Source organism: Penicillium roqueforti, assembly GCF_015533775.1.
Source record: "Penicillium roqueforti strain LCP96 04111 chromosome Unknown scaffold_02, whole genome shotgun sequence".
Taxonomy (NCBI): domain Eukaryota; kingdom Fungi; phylum Ascomycota; class Eurotiomycetes; order Eurotiales; family Aspergillaceae; genus Penicillium; species Penicillium roqueforti.
This window is the reverse complement of record NW_024067566.1, coordinates 1,536,414-1,559,111: the sequence shown is the minus strand read 5'-3', so window position 1 is coordinate 1,559,111 and position 22,698 is coordinate 1,536,414. Positions and strand designations below refer to the sequence as shown.

The 22,698-nt window shown below is 49.7% G+C and overlaps 11 protein-coding genes across 11 annotated transcripts; 4 read left to right on the top strand and 7 right to left on the bottom strand.

Moving 5' to 3' along the window:
- Positions 1-516: 516 nt before the first annotated feature.
- LCP9604111_2058 (DUF1754 domain-containing protein) lies at positions 517-1,055 on the bottom strand (the record flags this gene model as incomplete). Its single annotated transcript, XM_039069493.1, has 3 exons — positions 517-538; positions 593-690; positions 783-1,055. The coding sequence occupies 3 exons, from the start codon at positions 1,053-1,055 to the stop codon at positions 517-519; spliced, it is 393 nt and encodes a 130-aa protein (XP_038932185.1).
- A 487-nt stretch (positions 1,056-1,542) lies between these two features.
- LCP9604111_2057 (uncharacterized protein) lies at positions 1,543-2,391 on the top strand (the record flags this gene model as incomplete). Its single annotated transcript, XM_039069492.1, has 1 exon — positions 1,543-2,391. One exon carries the CDS (start codon positions 1,543-1,545, stop codon positions 2,389-2,391), a length of 849 nt encoding a protein of 282 aa, XP_038932184.1.
- Positions 2,392-3,765: 1,374 nt separating this feature from the next.
- On the bottom strand, positions 3,766-5,833 carry LCP9604111_2056 (uncharacterized protein; the record flags this gene model as incomplete). The annotated part of the gene is made up of 4 exons (XM_039069491.1): positions 3,766-5,278; positions 5,335-5,397; positions 5,450-5,666; positions 5,722-5,833. 4 exons carry the CDS (start codon positions 5,831-5,833, stop codon positions 3,766-3,768), a joined length of 1,905 nt encoding a protein of 634 aa, XP_038932183.1.
- Positions 5,834-6,418: 585 nt separating this feature from the next.
- On the bottom strand, positions 6,419-7,672 carry LCP9604111_2055 (serine/threonine-protein phosphatase 2A activator; the record flags this gene model as incomplete). The annotated part of the gene is made up of 1 exon (XM_039069490.1): positions 6,419-7,672. One exon carries the CDS (start codon positions 7,670-7,672, stop codon positions 6,419-6,421), a length of 1,254 nt encoding a protein of 417 aa, XP_038932182.1.
- A 585-nt stretch (positions 7,673-8,257) lies between these two features.
- On the top strand, positions 8,258-9,211 carry LCP9604111_2054 (uncharacterized protein; the record flags this gene model as incomplete). The annotated part of the gene is made up of 2 exons (XM_039069489.1): positions 8,258-8,699; positions 8,772-9,211. 2 exons carry the CDS (start codon positions 8,258-8,260, stop codon positions 9,209-9,211), a joined length of 882 nt encoding a protein of 293 aa, XP_038932181.1.
- Positions 9,212-9,803: 592 nt separating this feature from the next.
- LCP9604111_2053 (actin-related protein 2) lies at positions 9,804-11,354 on the bottom strand (the record flags this gene model as incomplete). Its single annotated transcript, XM_039069488.1, has 7 exons — positions 9,804-9,890; positions 9,946-10,023; positions 10,079-10,644; positions 10,702-10,927; positions 11,023-11,166; positions 11,228-11,274; positions 11,336-11,354. 7 exons carry the CDS (start codon positions 11,352-11,354, stop codon positions 9,804-9,806), a joined length of 1,167 nt encoding a protein of 388 aa, XP_038932180.1.
- A 732-nt stretch (positions 11,355-12,086) lies between these two features.
- LCP9604111_2052 (NAD(P)-dependent oxidoreductase) lies at positions 12,087-13,186 on the top strand (the record flags this gene model as incomplete). Its single annotated transcript, XM_039069487.1, has 4 exons — positions 12,087-12,104; positions 12,159-12,347; positions 12,399-12,868; positions 12,928-13,186. The coding sequence occupies 4 exons, from the start codon at positions 12,087-12,089 to the stop codon at positions 13,184-13,186; spliced, it is 936 nt and encodes a 311-aa protein (XP_038932179.1).
- Positions 13,187-13,502: 316 nt separating this feature from the next.
- LCP9604111_2051 (bZIP transcription factor) lies at positions 13,503-15,165 on the bottom strand (the record flags this gene model as incomplete). The annotated part of the gene is made up of 2 exons (XM_039069486.1): positions 13,503-14,644; positions 14,694-15,165. 2 exons carry the CDS (start codon positions 15,163-15,165, stop codon positions 13,503-13,505), a joined length of 1,614 nt encoding a protein of 537 aa, XP_038932178.1.
- A 475-nt stretch (positions 15,166-15,640) lies between these two features.
- LCP9604111_2050 (GTP cyclohydrolase II) lies at positions 15,641-17,013 on the bottom strand (the record flags this gene model as incomplete). The annotated part of the gene is made up of 2 exons (XM_039069485.1): positions 15,641-15,670; positions 15,730-17,013. The coding sequence occupies 2 exons, from the start codon at positions 17,011-17,013 to the stop codon at positions 15,641-15,643; spliced, it is 1,314 nt and encodes a 437-aa protein (XP_038932177.1).
- A 765-nt stretch (positions 17,014-17,778) lies between these two features.
- Positions 17,779-18,956, bottom strand: LCP9604111_2049 (SAGA-associated factor 29 family protein; the record flags this gene model as incomplete). The annotated part of the gene is made up of 3 exons (XM_039069483.1): positions 17,779-18,061; positions 18,130-18,652; positions 18,782-18,956. The coding sequence occupies 3 exons, from the start codon at positions 18,954-18,956 to the stop codon at positions 17,779-17,781; spliced, it is 981 nt and encodes a 326-aa protein (XP_038932176.1).
- A 592-nt stretch (positions 18,957-19,548) lies between these two features.
- pmi1 (mannose-6-phosphate isomerase pmi1) lies at positions 19,549-21,147 on the top strand (the record flags this gene model as incomplete). Its single annotated transcript, XM_039069482.1, has 5 exons — positions 19,549-19,579; positions 19,633-19,653; positions 19,706-19,797; positions 19,850-20,087; positions 20,153-21,147. 5 exons carry the CDS (start codon positions 19,549-19,551, stop codon positions 21,145-21,147), a joined length of 1,377 nt encoding a protein of 458 aa, XP_038932175.1.
- Positions 21,148-22,698: the final 1,551 nt, after the last annotated feature.

The window sequence follows — 22,698 nt, the reverse complement described above, 5'->3', positions numbered from 1 at the left end:
GTGCGCCTCTGCGGTGATTCTGGATTTAGCGCGGTGTTTCTTTTCCCTCTTCTCTGATTCGATTCTTGGGCTTGGTCTCCTCTTCTATTTTGTTCGGTTATTCGTGATCTATATCTAGATCGGACTCGGTTTCTGGCCGCGGCTTATTTTGGGTTGAGCCTTCGCGGGATTCATTTGCATGGCGTTGTGCTTGGTGTTGACATCTTTTCTTTGATCTTTTGATATTTATCATTTATTTATTCTTTCGCATTTTGGGCATACCTCTTCACTTTTCGGGGACTGCTAAATAGAGCTCTTTGGGGTCATTTTAGCCATGAACTATACATATTATTGAATCTTGAGCCCCTTATTATCACATGATATATACTCCAGTGGAGTATCCTGGGTTATGGATCATCACTGAAACATGGCAGCCTTACGGAGTACAGTTGAACAGAATGTATTGAATAGTACAGATATGGTATTCTTGAATAACAGATTGATCGCATCGAAACCCATGTGAAACCGTATAACCATTTAGCCCGGTCCAATCTTCGGCCTATGTAAAATGTCAGCTTATCCAAACAACAAAGGTAAAAAGAGCAAGACGTACATATCATGATGCTCACTCAGCCGACTAAGATACTTATTCAACTCCTCCACACGCTCCTTATGAGTTTTGACACCTTCGCGCTGAAGCCGCTCATGCAACTGTCCCAAAAAGTCAGTTTCCCCGTACAACAAAGCCGAAGCAGAAAGAGCGCAAGCCCAACAAAAAGACAAAAAAGAACAACAGAACATACCCGTTTGCGCCTAACCTCCTCCGCTCTCTTCTCGGCCTCAGTCTTCCCAGGCGCATCCCTCTCTTTCTCTCTATCCTCCTCAGACCTCACACCGTCCTCTGTTTCGTTTTCCGGCCGCTTCGTATCTGGCGTCGACTCCGGCTTGGGCGTCGTCGCTTCCCCCTCCTTTTTCTTCCCGCTCTTCTTCTTTTTCTTCTCTATCCGCCCTCCGCTGACTTTACTCCCCTTCAGCTTGAGCTTGCCCCCGCCGACGGAGTACTCGTCGCCCGCCATGCTCGCGGTGCTGGGTTAGGTTCGGGGATGCAATGCCGTAGGTCGCGACTATCCAGGCTACCTCCTTTTCGTGTGGCGTGCCGCTTGTAGAGGTGTTGGGTCCAGGGGAGATGGGCGTGTGCGGCGTGCGCGGCGTGCGGAGTAAGAGGTGGGGAGTGGGCGATCGGTTTTGTGTGTTGGCGTAGATATGAGGGGTTTGCTTCTCTTTTTTAGATTGCAGTGCGATGTTCGACTGAGTGGATTGTAATATTTGGCTTGGGTGTGTTGTTGGTTGAAAATGTAGGTTCTCGATGTTCTTCTGTTGCGATTTGGGAATTCGGCCAATCAGAGGCGGTGGCGAGTTGAATACAACTATATATCAAGATGGATATACTATGCGCTCATTCTGAGGTAACTCCGATTCATTTAATAGACCTTTTTTCTCATCTTTATCTACTTTTTCTTCTAAACACTCGTAGGAAATAAATACTGAAAGAAATAATTCATAATGGCTGGATCTCAATGGGAAAGTGATGTGGAGCGCTTTCTGGACAACCTGCCTCCTTCGACAAACAAATACACCTATAAAGGGAAAGAGCAATTCGATCAAATCCTACAAAATGAAAAGCACCGTCTGCACAAATTACCCCCTCGTCAACCACTCGGGTCCGAAATCTCAGACTACTTCGTTATTTTCATCGATCCATCAACCTTCGAGCAAGACTTTCTGCTCTCTGATCTACTCGCTGGTACCAGTTTATTCTACAACGCGGCCTTGCACGCCCTGATCCTCAGAATGTCCACCCCCGAGCATGCTCAAGTTTCCTATGGACTGCAAACCGAATTCACAAAAATCTTGCTACCTATGGGACTCTGTGATGCAGTTGAAGGATTCGGTAACGTGAATGTCAACGTCGGCGACGGAAACGTGAAGCGGCCAGACTGGGGCTGGGGCCCACTTCGGCCCCCTCGTGGTGCCCCCAGACGACCCGGGGTGGTCCTCGAGGTCGGTGTTTCCGAGACTGAAACCAAATTGCGCGACGACGCAAGCATGTGGGTCGACCCCCTCAGAGGCCAAGTGAAAACGGCCATCACCATCAAAGTCAACCGGAAGAAACCTGAGCTCAAACTCGATAAGTGGGAATGGGACGCCGGTGCCCAACGCCCAAGGGTCACGCAATCCTGCGTGATTGGAAAAGCACCGAACAACGTCACAGTCTCGCAGCACCCGATCACAATTCCATTCGACCACATTTTCGGACGGGCCCCTGAGATCCCCAGAGAGGCTGATATTCGACTAGGCAAAGAGAGCCTCGCCAACATGGCACGTTATGTCTGGAGTACGCAAGGTCTGTAGAGATCTCCAGATCTCGGTCTGTCAGCATCCAACTAGTATGTAGACCATCCAGGGATGTCTTTAGATTTGAATACCGGTAGTATGACGGTCATAATCCAGTATTGCGGCCCGAAAACGTATTCCCAAATTCCTACACATCCTACCGTTGTTCTAGCATAATACGTATTCTACGAGTATTTGGCTCAACATGTAGTATTCTTCAAGTATTCAGTCAGGATTGGTCCCGTATTCCCTACATTGCCTAGTATTATGCGAGTATTAGGAAGGTATTATTATGCGTAAAAGTATTCTGTTTCCCGAGGTATATACATGCGTTGATCCATGCTTCCACCCTTGTAGACGCATATATTCAGATTCGGATCATTTCCCGAATCCGAAGCGCCCATATACACTCCTCCATTGATGTGCCTTAGTTTTTATCTCCAAACAAACGTGGTGCTGGCACTAGGACACCTCTTCCTCGACCTGGATATTCCTTGGGCTGTGAGGTGAGCCCAGCCGGTAGGGCGAGGAATCGTATCAGGGTACGACGAGGGTGTGATAAGGAATGATGAGGGTATAACGAGGGCGAGGTCCGGCCTGAACGAATCTCCGACAATGTCACCATATGCCGGCAATCATTCGATCAGTTAGACGTAGAATAACAAAAGTGGATCATATTCGTACACGAAATAATCGGGGACAGACTTCTCGTTCGTAAATGACAGGAAGAAAAGGAAAACATCAGCCATATTTTCCGATGGAAATAGATAAGGGAACCATAGGAGCTTGCCTCTGAGGGCAGTAGATGGCTCAGTGACCAGATATTTTCGACATCCACGCGTCGCTGTCTGCCTCCGAAACCCAGCATTATCTTGTTGCTGGGGCATATCTCCAATGAAAGCAGCACAGAAGGCAACCAAACGTATTGGTTTACCATCTATCTATATAATGTCCATACCTTTCCTAAGTTTTCCTAGAGCTATCAAACTTCTTGTCACGATCCATATGGATCGCTATCGGACAGCTAGTTCTTATAGCTGTGTCCTGACCGCTTTGTAGACAATGTAAACTTCGAATCATCTCGCGAAACTATCTAGCAAACAATCTAGCTAATGCAAACAAGCAAACAAGCAAAGCAAGGCAACGTTGGATCGTAACAAGTAAGAGGGGGGCTTTGCGCAGCATTAGAAGTTAGAATCAGTCGCTTTGCTCTGCAACGACTATCTCGACGGCCGTAGGCCGACGAGATCACTTGTATTTCTTAGAAACCCCTGGATGGGATGTTGATAAGATCAAGCAATCTCAAAGCGTCTTTACCATGCTAAACAACCTGACTTATCTGCTTCAATGTTGAATATGTTGAATCCAAGCACTTCATCCAATTGATTTGATCTAGAGTTTCGAATCGCTCAAAGATCGATGCCCAAATACCACCCTGGACGGCAATTCAACACCCCAAGCAATCTTACAATCCAACCGCGTATGCTCATCACTCCCGGAAGCCGAATCAAAGGCCTGATACGGCTTGACAATATCCCGGTAGACAAACTCACCCACACCACCCTCACCCAACAGAATCCATCTGCGAGCAATTTCCATCGCGGCCTCATCCCCATCCCGTTCCGCATCCAAAGCCAGAAAAGCCCCGGCAAGAATCCAGCCAAAGGTAAACATAACCCTGCGAGCATCAGCCAGCAACGCAGCCAGCGGACGAATAGATGTCACGCGAGAAAGGAAGGAAGCCAGAGCCTGCTTCAATGCACCCGCGAGAGACGACGTGCGGATCAAAGACAACACGCGACTGAGCCACCCCGACAAAACAGACAGGTTATCATTTTTCATCAAAAAGCGAACGAGCTCGCTAGCCAGGACATTCGTCGTACCCTCCCAGATCGGATACACGGCTGCACTACGGAGGAGGCGCGAGATATTGAACTCAGGCTCGTCTGGTTCGTCAATGTATCCGACTCCACCCATCGCTTCCTGGCACTCTTGAACGCCTACCATCGACATCTTGCTGACAACGCCTTTGCATGTGGCGGTGAGGACGCGGAAGATGACCTTTGCTTCGCTTAGATCCTGAGGCATATGTGCATGTCTCGCAGAGCTGGATGGATTCTCAATCAGACCCATCACGGCAATTGTGAAGAAGGTGAGATTTATAGCGCCGCGATGCTTTACCTCCACGTCCGCAAGGAGGCGCAGATGCATCGGAATCAACCACAATGGCTCGCCGACGGTAGTCCGTGACTTGGCGAAATTCTTTGTAATGCTAATCGCACGACGCCAGGTTGATAATGTTCCAAGAAGCGTCTGGATACGGGTGGTATTCAATAGTGGCGCAATAGTCACAATGCCCTGATCGATTTCGCCGACTAGGTGAGCGCGCATGCCCTTTAGTTCCAGTTCAGCCGTGGGTAGTTCCTTGGTACCAAGCTTGTTCTTCAGGCGGTGGATGCGCACGCCATTAGATACTTCTTCTGGCTTTCCATCTGCTCCGATAGATGTCTTCCGTAATGGCGCGATAAATGTGCTCAGTTTGCCGGAATCTGTCTTGGCTAAGAGAAAAGCGACATTGGCGTCTGTCGCGGAAGAAAAGAATTTGAATCCGCTGATCAAATAGTCGCCCTCGGCGAGGACGTCGGATGTTTTCGATGCTTGTGGTAATGGTGCGTAGGTCGCCCATGTCTCTGTGTTTTGAACGTCGCTCCCGCCTGCTCGTTCTGTCATCCATTGGCCGGATGTCCAGTAGTCGTCTCCTCTGGAGGTCAGTTTCCGAAATACAGTGTGCAGAATATGATCATTTGGCAGATCCTTGAGACGCTGTGATAATATAAATGCCGCTCCGTCGGACATGCTCATCGGACATCTGTACATGGACGACGACGGGACGTATATATACACTCTTTAGGTCCGGTAGTTAGTAGCAGTTCGCGAAAGAACAAGGAAATTATAACATACGCAGCATATTGAACAGTGCGTCTATGAACACCGTATGTGTGGTCATAGCCCAGCGAAACAACCCTAAACATTTCGTATTAGCGTCAAATGTATATCAAAAAAGAGAACGACTAACCCATGTTTCGCCCCCCATTTTCCTAACTGCTTCCACCCATCAGTCGTAATCAGTTTGTCATACCCATACCGCTGGCCCCAGACATTGTACTTCTTGACATATGGCAGGTTGGTCTCTGCGTCGGCGTTCCATGCAAAGATTTGGGGCGAAACAGCCTCCTCGCCAAATTGTGCGAGATGGGGTTCAACTAACTTGAGAGTCTCTGCAGGAAGATACCCTATTTATTGTCTTCAGGTTAGATTGAACAAAGGTGGTCCCCACGCTGGACTTACATCCTAGCATTCGCTGCAGGCTGATGTCGGAAGTGTATGTATTCGGCAATGTCCCAAGCTGAGTAAATGTTCCAGACTCAGCGGATGCAGGAGCTCGAGACTGGGTTGACATGTTTTTGATGTAGATAAATGTGAGAGCTGTTCGAGGAATGTTGGTACATTAGACAGAAATGGGGTTATATCATGGTTTGTCTCAACCGCGGTCTATTGAATAACCGAGTGCTTGTTTCCGATTATAGTTCTTGTAGCCCGTGAAATCACCGAGAAGCGAAGTTGATGGATGTCGACTATTTCTGTTGATCAAGTCCGCAAAATCGCCGAGATGAGCAGTTCGTGGTCTATAGATCTCCGTGCGGGGAAGCTTCTGCATTGCCGAGTCTAGGGTTTTGCTAAACTTCCCAAGGTAGACTAATAACACTAATAACTAAGAGTGATGGTATGATGGTAAATCAGGCAAAAGTCTCACCATATGTTCCATACTGGGAGTAATGTACTTTGTCGTTGATTCTAACCGGAAAAGAGCTCTTGTATACGGAGCGGAGTATACAGAGGTACATACGGCAGTAGGTAGGAGTAGAAGCAAATTACTCGATTGACTGAAGCACATGGAGATAATCATTTTGCATTTTCTAATATGCTAGTCATCTTGATTCATTATTTTGTTGGCATGCCAACTTCCAACTTCCCATCGGCGACCTTAATCGAAAGGAATTGGGCGCAGGTCCGATCCGCCGCCCATACGCTTACGCATCTCAGCGCCCGCAGCCACGGTACTGGGTACCTTGATGCCGCAGCAGTCACCGAACCAGTCTGAACTCTCGTGAGGATGGTCGTGGCCATGGGCATGCTCATGCTCAGCATCTCTCTCAGAAGAATCGGTCATGCCTTCGGCAGCAGGTATAAGACTTCCGAACAAGAAATGTTGCATAATAGGAAGTTTTCCCAGCACTTCCTTAACGAACATCTTCTTCATGCCGCTCTCAACCTTGGCCCAATTCTTAGAACCAGAGATATCGTCCAGCATTGGGCTATGCCAACGCAGTCCCTTCACCAATTTGACACTCTCAACCCATCGGACCTGATCCAGATAGAGATAGTTATCACCCTCTTCATCTAAAGTAGCTGTGTTATGAATACCCAGCGGAGTAATATACGGGTGCCCGACAAGCTGGCTAGCTCCGAACAAGAACGGCAGGAAATGGTAGTCATCCAGACCCCAGACACCGTGCGATCCAGCAGGCTCGAGGTAGTAAGCTGACTGGATCTCGCGCATGAGATGCATGTACTCGACATAGACCTTGATCACGACAGCGGGGAAGTCGCTGGCGGGGAGAAGACCTAGCTGGTACAGGCATAGCAGCCACATCATGAAGTTGAGTTCATGGCCGGAGCCGTAGTCAATCCGCTCCCGTGAGCCCAGGCAGTGGATTAAATATGTCGACGCTTCTTCGATTGCGCCAGAGTCTTTCAACCCCAGAATGTTGGTGTGCCATGATGCGCTCTGGGCGCTTACATCGTCGCACAATGCTCGGAAGGCGGGGTTGCCGAATCGGGATCCACCCTGGTCAATTGGCGGGTTTTTGGCTAGGAGGGCGCGTATTTGAGTGATGACTGAGAGGACCTTGGAGATGGATTCGGATTGAGGCTTTTTCTGGAGGTCCGGGATAGAATGCCCCCGCACAGAATCAGTTAGCCCGAATATAAAGGCGAGGACAAGTTTATAGGTCGGCGATGCGAGGAAGAGCTCATGGTCTTTAGAAGATAGGATGCGGCGGATTGGTTGCTGGTACTGGTGGCCGGAGAGGTCGGGCGGCGAAGGGAGAGGAGGGGTTGCTGGAGTCAGATCTCGGGAACTGGGGTTTCCCCTTCGGCTATTTGACCGTAACTCAGAGAGCTTTTTCGAGAGATCGACCTTCCCCGTAGGAGATGGTAAAGGTGCCTGTGACGCCATTGTGTTGGTTGAGTGAGGGGAGCGGAAATCGATAAGTCGATAAGTTGATAAAGGGATGAAGCAGGACTGACCGCCTGCCTTAAACAGAGGATGACGCACTTTACCAGACGGGTAAGATAATGAGGTGTTAGCTTGTAAAATAAGATATGAAGATCAGAGTAAATGGTTGACTAGAAGTAAATATCTACATTGGATGTCCATATCAGCATGTCAAGCTTGACAAGTTGCATCGACACTTCGGACTAAGGGTTCACCCAGGTGGGTTAGAGTGGAGCATGTGATCGCTTCCCCGGATTGGTCACGTGGATGGGAGATCATCACCTTGCGTGCTTTTGCTCGAAGTGACATTATACTTGATGCAATTGGAGAAGAGAGCAGAAAAAGGAAATGCAGATAGTAAGAGTCCAGCATAACAGACACAACTATTGCTCTCCATCACCGTGACCATCTTGTCTCAAACAGCAACTTTTCATCCTCTATTGACATAGACGAACCGGCGCTTCAGACCTGCATAAACTCGGTCCCTGGCAATCGTGGATTGCACAATACTCTCTTCAGTGACACAAAAACACGCGGACAGGCATAATGAATACATCCGACTCATTGGCGCCGCCTCTGAGAGGCTCCAGCACCTCTGGGGGAGCCAAAAACAGCCACTCATCGTCACGCTCGCCCACAGATTCAGCTCTGTCATCCTCCTCCAGCAGCACCCGGTCCCACTCAAGCTCCTCGACCCGAAACCACGAGCGTAACCAGAACCAACCTCAGACATCATACCAATCCACCGAATCTACCCCAATCAACACAGCCGGTCCCGCGGGGCGCAATTATCAGTCTACAGAGCAAGCAGACGCCTCCCAGCTCAAAGACCAATTAAACAACGCGAACCCTGGCAATGCCAGCCAATCAACCACCCAAGACTCGGCCCCCGAGCCCCATCAGTCCTGGTATAGTCGATTCGCAGATCGATACGGCAGTCTCGAGCTAGAGAACAAAGGCAGTGTGGCCCGCGACCACCTCGCATTAGGTACAATATGCACACGCAGCCTATATTTAAAACATGCATAGACACCCCTGACACCCACCCCCTTTCCAACAGAACGAACCTTCCTAGCCTGGATGCGCACCTCCCTAGCCTTCGCCTCAATCGGCATCGCAGTAACGCAACTCTTCCGCCTGAACAGCGCCTCCACAAAGACAAAAACCAACTTCTTCGACCCAGCATCCGGCTTACACGCAGGCATCCTTCCACCGTACCTCGACTCGTCAGGCTACGATTCAGCCGACCTCCACACCTCCTCTGCAACCGCCCGTCTTCGTAGCGTGGGTAAACCCCTCGGCTCCACTTTCATCGGCGTCTCGATCCTTATCCTTATGATTGGCTTCCACCGCTACTTCCAGAGTCAGTATTGGATTATTCGGGGGAAGTTCCCGGCTAGTCGGGGTAGTGTGGCACTTACGGCGTTTGTGGCTGCTTCGCTGATTATTGCTACTCTTGCGGTTATCTTGGCGGTCTCGCCGGGAGCCATTGAGAATTAGTTTGGGGTTGGTTGCCGACTGGTCTTCGTTTCTCTCTTTGTGTTACTCCTTCTGTTGTGATAGTCCTCATTTGGTTTGTTGCGTTTTGCGTGCAGCATTTTGCGTGCAGCATTTTGCATTTTCGAATTTCTTGAGTTTATATACACGTTTCGTTCTACCCAGGAATAGGGTAGCCATTTTCTAGCGGAGGAAAGAAGCAGGTACATATGGGTATGACTTTGTCTTGGTTATACTGATGTTGACGATAGACTGTATGCAACCATGATCATAAGTCCCACCATAGTTATACGTAGATAACCTACAAAGCTGGTATACAAAGAAAAGCCGATAGAAATATTTCGTTCTTTTCTACCATGAACGCCCTGAATCCACCCGCGCCAGACCAGTCTAGGCACAATGTAGGAAGCAGGCGAAGAGACAGGGGAAACTACAAGATGGACGGGAGTGTATCGACAATGATGGGGGGAAGGTGGAGGCAAAGAAGGAAACGAGAATAGGGAAAAAAGACCCAGGCAATATGGCTTGCAAACAATGCGAAGCAGGAAATCAGAGAAAAAAGGAGCAGACCAGGAACCGCCTAAATAAAATCCATTCATCGCGGGCCGAGCTTGTCCAGGGCGCGTGCACCCTGTTCCGCCCACTCCTGCTTGCTCACCCACATGTCGTCCTTGTCGGCAATCTGAGGAAAATAGTGTTAGCAGGGCCGGGGTCAAAGGAAAAGAAACGAGACTAACCAAGTTGGCGAGCACGGCACCACCCAGGAACACCATGTGTCTCCGACGCGGGGGATCTTCGATGCGGACCTTGAATTTCTGGAAAATCATTAGCCATGTTATATTGGTAATTGTCGGGTTCTCTTCGACGTACGTTCAGACGCTCTGGGTCGCCGCCCAGTACCCGGGTGAGCCAGAGCTGCTTCAACTCCTTCTCCAAACGAGAGGGCAGACCAGGGTACATGCTGCTACCACCGCTGAGCACGATGGCCTTGTATAGACTCGAGCGAACATCGACATCGGCACCCTGGATACAGTTGAAGAGCATTTCAGCCATACCAGGTTGGTCAACATCGACCAAGTGTGGCTGGAACAGGCACTCGGGGGCCTCGAAGCGCTCGCTGCCGACGCGAATGACACGGCCGTCGGGCAGGGTGTACGATTCGACGAGAACGGTGGTGTCTTCGGAAAGCTTTTTGTCCAACTCGAGGTCGTAGGAGACATAAGCGAGCTTCTCCTTGATCTGGCGGACGGTCTCGAAGTCAGCGGTTCGGTTCAGCGCATAGCCGCGGCGCAGAAGGAGGGCAATCAGGTTGCGAGTGACATCGCGGCCGGCGACATCAAGGCGGCGAATGTGGTGGTTGAGTACGGTCGACTCGTACACGGGGATAATGTGTGTCACACCGTCACCGGAATCCACAACCACGCCGCTGCTCAGACCTGAAACATGACATCAGTATTGGTCTTCAACTGACACTGTGGTCTTGTATCACATACCCTGGGCATACAGTGCCAGCACCGCCTGGATCGCCACATATACACCACCAAACCCGTATCCTTCTAACATCACCTCGGCCATTTTCTCACGGTTCTTGAGCGGGTTCATGGGTGGCTCCGTGAGGAGAATCTTGCGGTCCGTGGGGTCGATCTTCATCTTCTCGTAGAAGGTGTAGTTCCATAGATGTTGCATGTCATCCCATTTCTTGACAATTCCATTCTCCATCTAAAGCAGCGCGGGTTAGGCATTGACAACACGACTGGTTTGCGGAGGCGGGGTAGAAAGGTCAGGCGAGGACAAGAACCCCGATATAAACATACAGGATAGCTGATCTGGAGCATTGATCGTGCAGCGGCGGCTTCATCACCACACATGATATCCTTGACCACGATGTCGCCGCCCTGCTCCTCCGTTCGCAAGATGGGCCGCCCCACTATCGAGGGAAACTGGAACTCTGGGAAGTTCTGACGAGGAAATATAAATTAGAGAAGAGCAAACATGGACTGTAGGGGTCATGCGACATACCTGGGCGGCGTAGCCGACCTTAAGGAAGCCGGTTCCTCCATCGAGGACTGCGGAGTAGCTTGTTAGCTTGGAGCTGGGACACGGTAGCCTGGGGGAATCGGTGTGTACCAATGGGCATTTCCGCCATGTTGGAGGAATTAGGGATTCGACGGTTGGGAGTAGGGGTACCGTCCAAGACTGAGATTATATTCGGAAACTCCCAAGATGAGTGGAAATAGGAGGGTTCAGGGGAGAGCGGAGGTGTTGGGGATATTTGAAGTCAAGTCCACGACAGACGGAGCATCATAACTTACGTGACCGTACCGTACCTGATATTCACCCCACAGTTGGGCGGCGAGCCGCAGCCATGACGGTACGTGACCACGTCAACGCATTCTTAGACCAGACGAACTCAGAGATGATAAATTAGGGCCTAAAAGAAGATTTTGAGGTCTTAAGGAGCATGGGATAATGCTGAAATCAATAGATGCGCAGGTTATAGTATATGTGGAACGTCTCACATTAAGGGGTATACACGTGGACTTGACTACAGCGACACACCAAGCAAGAATATGGCAAAGAGACGAATCATATGACTATTCATTGAACAATGTCCAAGCCCGGTTTAACCTGCAGATATGCAGTACCGTTGATAACGTTGAAGCGTATCCTGTCGGCCGACACCGATATCCTCGGGAAACACGCTCCACCATTCCTATCGTCCCTACAAAGTAGACTCATACAAGGATCGCATTGCCCTGCACAGGTAAACTCTGGATTGCCAAATTTCGCTTGAATCCCTCGAATCGATCTTGACTCGTTGTCTAAAGAGCCCATTGTCGCCCTTTGAATCCATCCAGAGGAAAAAGAGCGAGCAACGATGCCACAAATCGGCTGGGTAATCAGCCTCTAGAGCACCTACAATTATGAACAAAGAACTAACAAAACACAGTATGGACTCGGGTCCATGGGCCTAGCAATGGCCTCCAATCTGCAGCGCCACCTAGCCACGAAGAAGGCCTTGAGCCTGATCTACTCGAACCGCACGATGTCGCGCGGAGCACCCCTGCAAGCACTGGGTGCAATCCCAGTAGCCAATTTCGAGAAGTTGGTGTCTCAATGTGGAATTATTTTCACCATGGTAAGCGGATTCCACCGAGAAATACATAGCAATGTCTAAAGCCTCTTCCAGATCTCGAATGACGCAGTCCTCCAAAGCCTGCTATCCACCGCCATGGGTTCAAGCCAGTCCTTGAAAGACAAGATCTTCGTCGACTGCTCAACAGTGCATCCCGATACTGTAAAATCGGCTGTATCGGAGCTGAAAAGCAAGGGTGCATCGTACGTAGCAGCGCCGGTCTTCGGCGGGAACCCAATTGCCGTGGATGGCAAACTTGTTTTTGCCATTGGTGGCCCGAAGAGTGCGACTGATGCCGTCAAACCTCTGATCCAGGATGTTATGGGTCGGCGCGTGATTGATTGCGGTGAGGATGCGACAAAGGCTTCCCTTCTGAAAATCGCGGGTAACATTGTTACTGTTAACATGATGGAGGCTGTTGGTGAGGCTCAGGTCTTTGCCGAGAAGACCGGACTTGGAACTGGTCCTATGGAAGAACTCATTGGCGAGGCTTTTGGTGCTGTTGCCGGAGGGTATTCTAAGAGGTGTGTTACAGTATTTTTTCGGTGCTGGCATGGCGTTTCATACTTATCTTTGTTTCCAGATTGACTACCGGTGCTTATGCGCCGCCCCTGGACTCTCATCCTGGATTTGGTGTTTCTCTTGCTATCAAGGATGCTAGACATGCTATGTCAATGGCCCAGGATCAGGGTGTTGAGCTTCCTGGCCTTGAGATTGCCAAGACTAACATGGAGGCTGCGAGAGAATATGGCGGAGAGTGCCTGGATAGCAGTTCGATGTACGGAATTCTACGCCAGAAGGCTGGTCTGGCGTTTTGGAATGAGAAGAGCAGGAAAGAGTAAAGTCAAAACCATGCTCCCATAAGATATACAACAGAGTAACTATTACTAAGAAGATTTGTATTTGCTTGAATGTCCAGACAGAAATGATCTCTTCAAAATTCATCTATTGACAACGCGAATGAGGTGACCGTGGCCCTTCTCACAGCATGCTTCTTCCCTTGTGTATTAAGACTCCGCCCAAGAAAACTAAGCACCAAAAAAAATAAACAATTTGACTAGCTAAAAGCTAGGATTTCCTTTTCGCCAAAAAGAGGCATGGAATTTGACAATTCTAACCAAGATCAACTTGGTAGAGGTGGACCAGTTGGAATGCCGCTTAAGTGGTCGTGTAGCCACTATGTGAGTCTGTTCCGCTTGATGGGTTGAGCTTTGGCTTCGGCATGATTCGTGTAGCGTCTGCCAAAGCGGGAAAACATTTTGCAAATCCGGGCCCCAAAGACCAATTGGATAAATTTCTCATATGCCGTTCGAAGACCGGGTTGATAACCAGCTCGTCCGAGTCTCCGGTTGACAGCAAACAGTCCGTATCCTCGTAAGGCCAATTGAGGCTCATCTCACGCGTATATGGGATGAACCAATTCTCAAACGGATAGTTCTGGTAATTGGTAACGATCCTGTCACGCATTCGCGGCCAGGGAACGTAATCCATCCAAGCAGGGTGTGGATGGAGAAGTTGTGTCGGGCGCGGGGTTAACCAATCTGGGAGTCGCTCATAATTCTCTTGCGTAGGGTAAATTTGCCAGCGCATGATGAGAAACATGGAGTAGAGGACAGCAACCTGCTCCGGCAGAGAATCGACGTCTGGAAAGGCGCGCAGGATATCTGTGAAGACTTTTGAGACTGGATGAGAGTAGACGCTCCTCTCCGGATTCAGCAGCGAAGAGACACTCGGGTACGGTGGCCCGGCTAATTTTTGTCTAGGGATGCCTTGAGCCGCCTCGCGTTGTCGGCTATGGAGAAATTCCAAAAGGATGGTATCCAACGGACATGTCGCTGTTAAGTTTTGTACCGGAGCGGCGAATGCAGGTGGCCCTGGTTTAGAGGGAGTAGTCGAGGGATGTGGGTATATTGAAGACGAAGGGTTCAGCTGCGGATAGCGGAGGTTATCTGGGGTGCTGCGGTGAACAACGTCGACTTTGGGAACACTATGCATATCACTAAGAAGGAAATTAAACCCTAGACGCTCCTCGCAGCCGAGGTCTAGGCCGTGAGTGATATTATGGCGTTGCGAGTCCCATGCGACACGGAGAGATGCCGACGGAGGGCTTCCATTTGTACTGTTGCGGCGACTCCCGAAATTAGGCGCAGAATGAGTCGGAGAAGGCGTATCAAGGCTGGCAAGAGACTCGGGGTAGGATTTCTCGCCTGAAAAGGGGGTGAGGTGGTCGGTGTAGGACAATGGGGATGTATGCGAAGCGGGCGGGGCGGACTTGGGTATAGCTAGAGAATGAGACGCATCTATCTATATCAGCCCCAAACTTGAATTTTATTGGAATGCTGAACTCACCTCGCAGTTCTGGCTTAGCCATCAATGGTTGGAGAATGTCCATTGCCGCTTTCAGCCCTTGGCGGAGCTCCGCGTTCTCCGACCGAATCAACTCATTCTCACGCAGAGCTGCTTGAAGATCAAGGTAGGGCTTTTGTGATGACAGGTCCCGGACCTGTTGCTCCAGACCTTCTATGTGGCCCTTGGTCCTTTCTCGAATTGCGCGCTGCGCTTGGCGGTCATTGGCCCGCTTTTTCGCCAACTGATCAGGAGTGAGGTTGGCAACACCTCTTGACGACATGCTATTCAGTTTGCGCTTGCGTCCTGGCGTCGCGCCATTATCCAAGAGTCCTGCTCTATCTATCGAGGTCGCACGTTCAGGGATTCGCGAGTCTTCGGGTCCGTGGGGAGTAGATTGCGCACGTTCAGGCAAGTCGGACAGGTCGGGCGAAGGGGCCACATGCCCATTGGCGTCTGTAGTGCGGGTGGCCATGGCCTTGCACACGCGCTAATTAAGCTTATCCCATACAGGCCGGGGAAATGTAGAATAGAAAATCAGGAGCTCTGGAGTAAGACGTGTGACTGCTATGTGGGTCAATGTTTGAGATAGTCGTTTAAACTTTCATGCGGGCATGCGTATTATCGAATTCCTTCTTGGGAATGACCGTGAAACTGACTTTATTTGTTCCAAGTGCTATATATCTAGAGACAAAACCTCCAATTTTTAGGAGAAGCTGGCGAACATGGAAGCATTGAGTAACCAAGCCACACAAAAAAAGAATATACAGAGTATCAACGCCATATACAACCTTGGAACAAGCCCAAAGAATCAAGATTATGCACAAAGAAGTTCGGTCGTGTCGATCATATACAAAGGCTTTTTGTAAGTTTCAATGCAAGAAAGAAAGCATAAGCCAGATGAAAAGGGGAATGATGGAGGCAAAAGTTCAAAACGACAAGCTGATGGATTATTGGATCATATGGCCCATTTTCGAGATCTATCAAAAGTCGGCATATTAGTATCAATCCTTAACTGACCAATAGTTTGCAAACATACCTTAGTTTTAAGATAGCCTTCAATTTCAGAGCTCTTAATTCCTTTCTGACCGCCAGTTCGCCATGCCAATGGGATCATCGGCACCCGCTCTTTTACAAGAACCTCATGGTTAGGGCCCTCAATGGCGCGGACTTTATCAGGGTTATTGGTAAGTAGACGGATTCCCTCAGGGATGGCATCCGCGCCACAACCAAGATCTTCCAATATGGCCGTAGCTAGTCCATAGCTTCGGGCGTCAGCCGGATGGCGGAGCAAAAGGTTTGCCTCAACGGTATCCGACCCGAGATCCTGGAGATTGTATGCCTTTAACTTCTCGCCAAGACCGATTCCGCGACCCTCTTGACGGAGGTAAACAATCACACCACCTGTCGAATGTGACGAAAGGGACTGGACTTCTGGCGGCGCATCAGAGGCAAGATCTTCGACGGGGAAAGACATTAAACGCGCGGCCTCATCCAACTGCTCGCCGCAATCGCAGCGCGCCGACCACGCCGTTTCTCCCGTATAACATTCCGAGTGGATTCGCACCAGCGGTGGCTCGACCTGCTTTGGCGTTGATGACCCGGCCAGATGCTCATCATACCGGCTGCTCACTCGACCCGGGCGCAATTTCCCAATGTACGCGCCGCGGATCATTCGGTCCATCTCGGTCTCCCCTGGCCGCACGCTGTCCAAGCTCCGGCTACGAATATTGTTTCCAAATACAATGGCCAAATGCTCCTTTCCATCCAAGTCATTGTGGTAGAGGTGTAGGAACATTTCCGCTCCGTTGGTTGTTGGAATTCGCGCCCGCACAATACATTCCACTGCTGGAAGCTGCGGGAGTAATTTGAGGCCTTTGGCATCCTGGCTATTATGGTGGATATCTGCTGCTTGGTTTTGGTGAAGGATTTTGGTGGGATTTAAATCCAAGTTCAATGTACCCCCGGGGGTTGCAGGTGGGGTGAATGCGGGCGAGAGCAATGAGTCCGGTAGAGTCGGAGTGTTTTCACCTGACGCAATGCTCTCCTGACTCAGATCATCCGAGTGTCCATCTAATCTGCTTGGGGGCGAACGCGCATCGAATTTTGGTGAGGCGTGTGCCGGTAGGTCGGTCATTGCGACGGCGGAGGCGGGGTAGTCGGAAGGTGTGACGTGTGAAGCTCGCTGCAGGTGCTCTAGTATGCAGGGGTAGGAATTGAATAGTGCGGAAGCATCGATCTGACGGAAATATAGGGCAAATTCTGTTAAATGGAAAGTTTTAATTGCGAAGTAGACAATGCTCCGGCTATGCTCCCTCGGCATGAGGAGAAGCAGGCTGAGTCATCGCTTTGATACCGCTTACTCTAGCACATTCTCTCGGGCCTTGGTCCACCCAGGATAGGAGAATTGTGTTCGCCAAGAGCTTATGACATATCTCAGACTTGTTTGACCTGGAGTTACACTATCCTATGAAATGCATGGCTTTTTAGTGGCCAAGAGTCAAGCATTGAATATTGTCCTCCCGACTCGAAGCCGACATCGGGGAAGGAAAGGATAAACAATAACGGCAATTAATCACGCCACCAGTATATATATCAACGACATAGGTACATCCATCATCAATGCCCTGGCCATTTTCAAAGACATGGCTATATTTCATATCATGCGTGTCAGTGTCGTGAATGTTCGTTGAGACTGAAATGTAGTATGTGCCATCAATATCCGCTCGATGAGGGGGCAATCGGCATTATCCCGACCGAGAAGAAGCTGGATTGCATCGCCGTTGGGGGTAATAGCGTCAGATTGGTGTTTCTGCAACATGATGGGAATGACATGGCTTGAATCATTGTTGTTATGCCAACCCTTTTTTATTGTAGACATCTGGCACTGCTCTGCTCAGCCTCAGCCTCAGCCTCTGTGCGTAGAATCTCCAAAAACAGAATTATCATAGTTCAAAAAAGATTTGTTCTCTAGCTAAAGTATCTAGTCAAGATGAAAGCCCCATATCCATGGTAGGCATTCGAACTCCAGATAGCGCCGCGCTTAAATGGTATCATCATCACATCAGATCGTAGAAACAGTCTGGGTTTACTTGCCCAGAATATCCAGCACAAATCGCCGGTCAACCTCCATCTCTTTGTCGTCCTCTTCGCCCTCAAATTTGAGGCGATAGACGTCCTTCCTGGCACCCATCACTTCCGCGCGATAAAAAGTGGTGGTGTCCGGATATCGCGCGAGGACCTGCTTGCCCGCCGGATATGTAGACAAGTGGGCGCTGAGCTGGGGAATGGGAATAAGAGAGGCAGCGGTAGTCTTGTAAACCGCTCCCTGCTCACCATTCTCATTCGGCTCGGGATCCTGCACATCATATCTGAATCAGACATGACGCGTCAGTCAACGTAAATCGAGACGAGATGTAAACGACCTAACATCACTTACCGTTTCTTTGGGCCGTCGCCATTAACAGCCTTGATTATGCATTGGATCCCCTCACCCTCGACCCCTTGTTTATTCTTGTTGTGTTTGAAGACAACCTGAGCCCCAACCACCAGCAAGCCACTCCGTTCCGCGACAGTGCCCTTCGTCCCTTCTGACGGCCCTTCTTCGATCTTGACCATGATATTATCCTGGCGCCCCCCTTCGCGGGCTTGTGTGCTTGACGAGACGCTTGCGCTGCGTGGGACGATCCCCTTTGAGCGTGCGGTCTTGTCAGCCCCCGAGGCACTGGGGGAGTCGGTTACCGAACCTTCGAGTTCATTTCTTTTCTTGCGTGACTTGTTGAATGATGTGGACCGATGTGGAGGCGCTTCGGCTTCAGATGCTTTGCGCAGGGCAGTGAGCAGTTCTAGGTTTTTGATTACATCGCATGGCTCGTCTTGCATGATCGCGCGCTCGTCTTCGCTGAGTTTCTGGCTTAGGCGGAGCCAGCTGTCGAGTTGGTCGTGTTCGGCCATAGTTGGTTCTGCTTGGAAGCGCATATTAGTATATACGATTAATAATGAACTTGGGGTTGTTCGGATTAATTGTAAGCGAAGCGCATATTGGAGCTTTGCGGTATAGAGCCGAGGGCTCTAGTGCGGGGGGTACTCACGGTTGCCATTATGGGCGATCTTGTCTACCAAAGCTCGAATCTGCTGGGATAATGAGTTTTGTTGATCGAACTTCTCTTTAGATTTTCGAATATCCTGGCAGATCTTGGTCCAGAGCTCCAGTTCCTCATTATTGCCAAATCCGTTGTCTCTGGGTCGGGGGCGGTTGCGAGACATCCTCGGACCGTTTATCAATGGGGTAGTGTAAAGAATGTGCAAAGAGTATAAGCAGCTTACTGCCGACCAGAACCACTGTGGTATTGATATCTCCTTGAAGCAACAAGTTGTTTACTTGAAGGTTGGAGATGCGGTGATAAGGGCCCCGTTCCCCCGGGCGGTCGGGGTTGACACGCTAACTACTTTGGGACATGGCATTGTATGTGTCGACGTCGACAGTTGTATAGTGTATTTCTTGTCTTCTTTAGGGTATATATGATTAATTCTGGGATACTTTGACCTTGAACCTATTCAAACTATACTGTCTCGATGCGGCTGTACATTTTGGCTCTAATTGGCAGGATGCTTGCGGAAGTACTACCTCATTAGGAATCTATGACAGATTAGGATACCACTCCGTAAATCCCATAAACAAAAAGCCGGGAATGCCTCTGAGTGAAACCAGACCAATTCTCCTTTTCAAGCTCTGGACGTGTGCTATAGATATCATCCGGGACCCTCTCTGACAACTCTCACCGAAGGCTTGGCGTGGAATTTCTAATACAAGATCGCTGGTTGACCCCCGCCTTTCCCTCCAAACATCCATTTCAATATGCAGATACCACTACTTCGGCTGCAATGCGGTAAGTTTGGGGATGCTCAATAAGAGAGACATAGCTGACATACTTTCCTTTAGGCGTCAATAGCTACGACTGGGGTAAGCTAGTCCCGCTTGCGATTGTGTTCCCCGCACTAACATCCCGTCATAGGCAAGGTTGGCCAAGAGTCAGCAGCGGCCAAGTATGCCGCCACAACAGCCGCCCCGGACTTTACAATTGAGTCTGACAAGCCCTATGCAGAAGTAAGTGAGAGATCAATAGTAATATTCGACTTGATGGGCTCACAATTTATAGCTCTGGATGGGCACACACCCCTCTCTTCCATCGAAAGATGTGGAGACACAGCGTACCCTCCTCGACATGGTTCAGGATAACCAGGCCTTGCTGTCGACCGATGTGAGTGAACGATTTGGAGGCAAACTCCCGTTCCTGTTCAAGGTGCTTTCTATCCGTAAAGCGCTCAGCATCCAAGCCCATCCAAACAAGAAGCTCGCGGAGCAGCTCCATGCCCGGGACCCAAAGAACTATCCCGGTGAGTGGTACTTCGGATCACACTCGATACACGAGCACCCGGAAACATGGCTAACCGCTTGCAAGATGACAATCACAAGCCCGAGATGACCATTGCCATCACTCCGTTCGAGGGTATGTGTGGCTTCCGCCCGCTCGCCGAGATCACACATTTCCTCCAAGCTGTAGAGCCTCTGCGCACCCTTGTTGGCAATCAGGCGGCGAGTGAGTTCGAGCAAATTGTCAAGGGCAACGAAAACTCAGAGGAACCTGCTGTCATCCGAAAGAACAAAGAAGCGCTACGCTCCCTCTTCACCACGCTGATGGAGTCTTCATCCGAAAAGATAGAGACAGCCTGCAAGAACCTTATCTCGGCTGCGGACAATAGCCCCGACAGTTTTGCAACCCTGGCAGGTGATGTGGAGACGAACCCTACCAACCCCGCTGAGCTGGCTGCGCTTGCCAAGCGCCTGAACGGACAGTTCCCGAACGACATCGGCCTGTTCGTATTCTTCTTCCTCAACTTTGTCAAGCTGCAGCCTGGCGAGGGTATGTTCCTGAAGGCAGATGATATCCACGCGTATATTTCCGGTGATGTCATCGAGTGCATGGCCTCCTCTGACAACGTGGTGCGAGCGGGCTTCACCCCGAAGTTCAAGGACGTTGACACCCTCACCCAGATGCTGACCTACTCCTACGCACCAATCGAGGAGCAGAAGATCCAGGCCACAGACTACCCGTATGCCATTTTGAACGCCACTGCTTACTCTAGCGCCTCGTCCGTGATGCTCTACGACCCTCCTATCGACGAGTTCAGTGTTATCAAGGCCGACTTGAACCGAACTGGCGCCAAGGCCACTTTTGACCCGATCGACGGCCCCAGTATCTTCATATGTACACGTGGCAAGGGCAAGATTACTGTTAGCAACAAGACCGAGGAGGTCAAGGAGGGCTATGTTTTCTTCGTCGGCGCTACCGCTGAGTGTGTGATTGAGAACACTGGCAGCGGTGAGGGCGATGATGATGTCTTTACGACCTACAAAGCATTCTGTGAATTGACCCCGACCGGTGAGGAAAACTAGGTCAGCGGTAACTAAATTGTTATATTCTAATCTGTTGTGTCAAGATGGAACACCCCGTTCTGGGATCGGCGCAAACCTGTGAAGTGGCATGAGAGATAGGGATGACTTTGTGGTATGAAATAACAAAACCACAATATTATTATAAGCCATGCTGCTAAATCTCGAATTGACCACATGGGTGATGCAACTGAGCTTTAGATTTACTACGCCTAAGCCAATCTAATAATATGCCGACAGGCGCCAGAAATACATCCGGTAGACCAGGCGCACGATCTGTCATCCGTAAATTTGAACATATTGTTTAGTTTCTCATCATTGGCACTTGTGTATGAGTGCCGTTTTACGGTTGCGTGACGGTGAGAATCACCCGAGTTGGGCGACCACCCCACTGACCCCCTTAGCTTCCTATCAACTACATTCAGCCCCCTGGTGTCTGCACGCCGCTGATTTTGATTGCCACTTCTACAAGTTGTACGTCTCCTAATTTCCCGGTACCGGCAAAATGCCAATCTACTTCTGGAACTATTACTCGACTGTATGTGCGGCCTGGAAGCTCTTTTTTGAAGGCGCACTTGGTATCTTGTCTGGTATATTTCCGCTCTTTATCAGATCCTATCCACCCAGCTTTCATCAGTCCAATGATACAGTCGGCGGAACATCGAACTACACCTATACCATACGGCCGCTATTTCAGTCTGATCTGAAAATACTGGGCATAGGAGCTTCCGGCCAAGTCTACGAGGTTGACGAGGACATTGTCCTCAAAAGCTGTCGCATTTTTGAACAACCCGGGAGCGACGCCTCTGACAGCGACTGATACCACTACGCCTCAGATACCATCTTCCACTCTAGCTTGTTACAGGATGAACGAGCTGTTCTACGACTATTTCAGCAGTGGCCACATCCTAATATCATCGAAGCTATCGACACTGATCAAGCGGAGGGGATATTTCTTCACAGATATTCTCCGTTACCGGCGAGTGAGATACCTACACAGCCTACCAGAATTCGGTGGTATCGTGAGATCACCGCTGGTCTTTGCCATATTCATAAGCTTGGAATTGTTCATGCTGATATACGAATTGACAATATCCTGTTTAATAATCGGGGCTCTGCTATCCTTTGTGGTTTCAGTACTGCTAGTCCGTTTAGTCAACCAAATCTCGTTATCTCAGATCTACCGCTTCCGGTCAACGGCCCTTCACCAAATCTATCTGAGGTAACTGATCTATTTGCAATAGGCTCTCTACTATTTCAACTGGAGCATGGCTTCAAACCCGAGTTTTCTACGAATAGAGATGGGGAATTAGAATTGCCTAAGATACAGACCAATCATCAAGGAAATCGATACAATTATTCGAAAAGCTTGGGTTGGACAATACAGTCGCGCCTCAGAGATATTAGAGAACCTTGATTCACTCCACATTCCGATTAGCCAGGCTGTTTCTAATACTCAAGGACACTCAATTGCTCTATTGAAAGAGCGGATTAGGGCTTGGAGAGAAAGACGCGAAATCAATACTGGTAAGAACTTGATGTTTATACCCATTT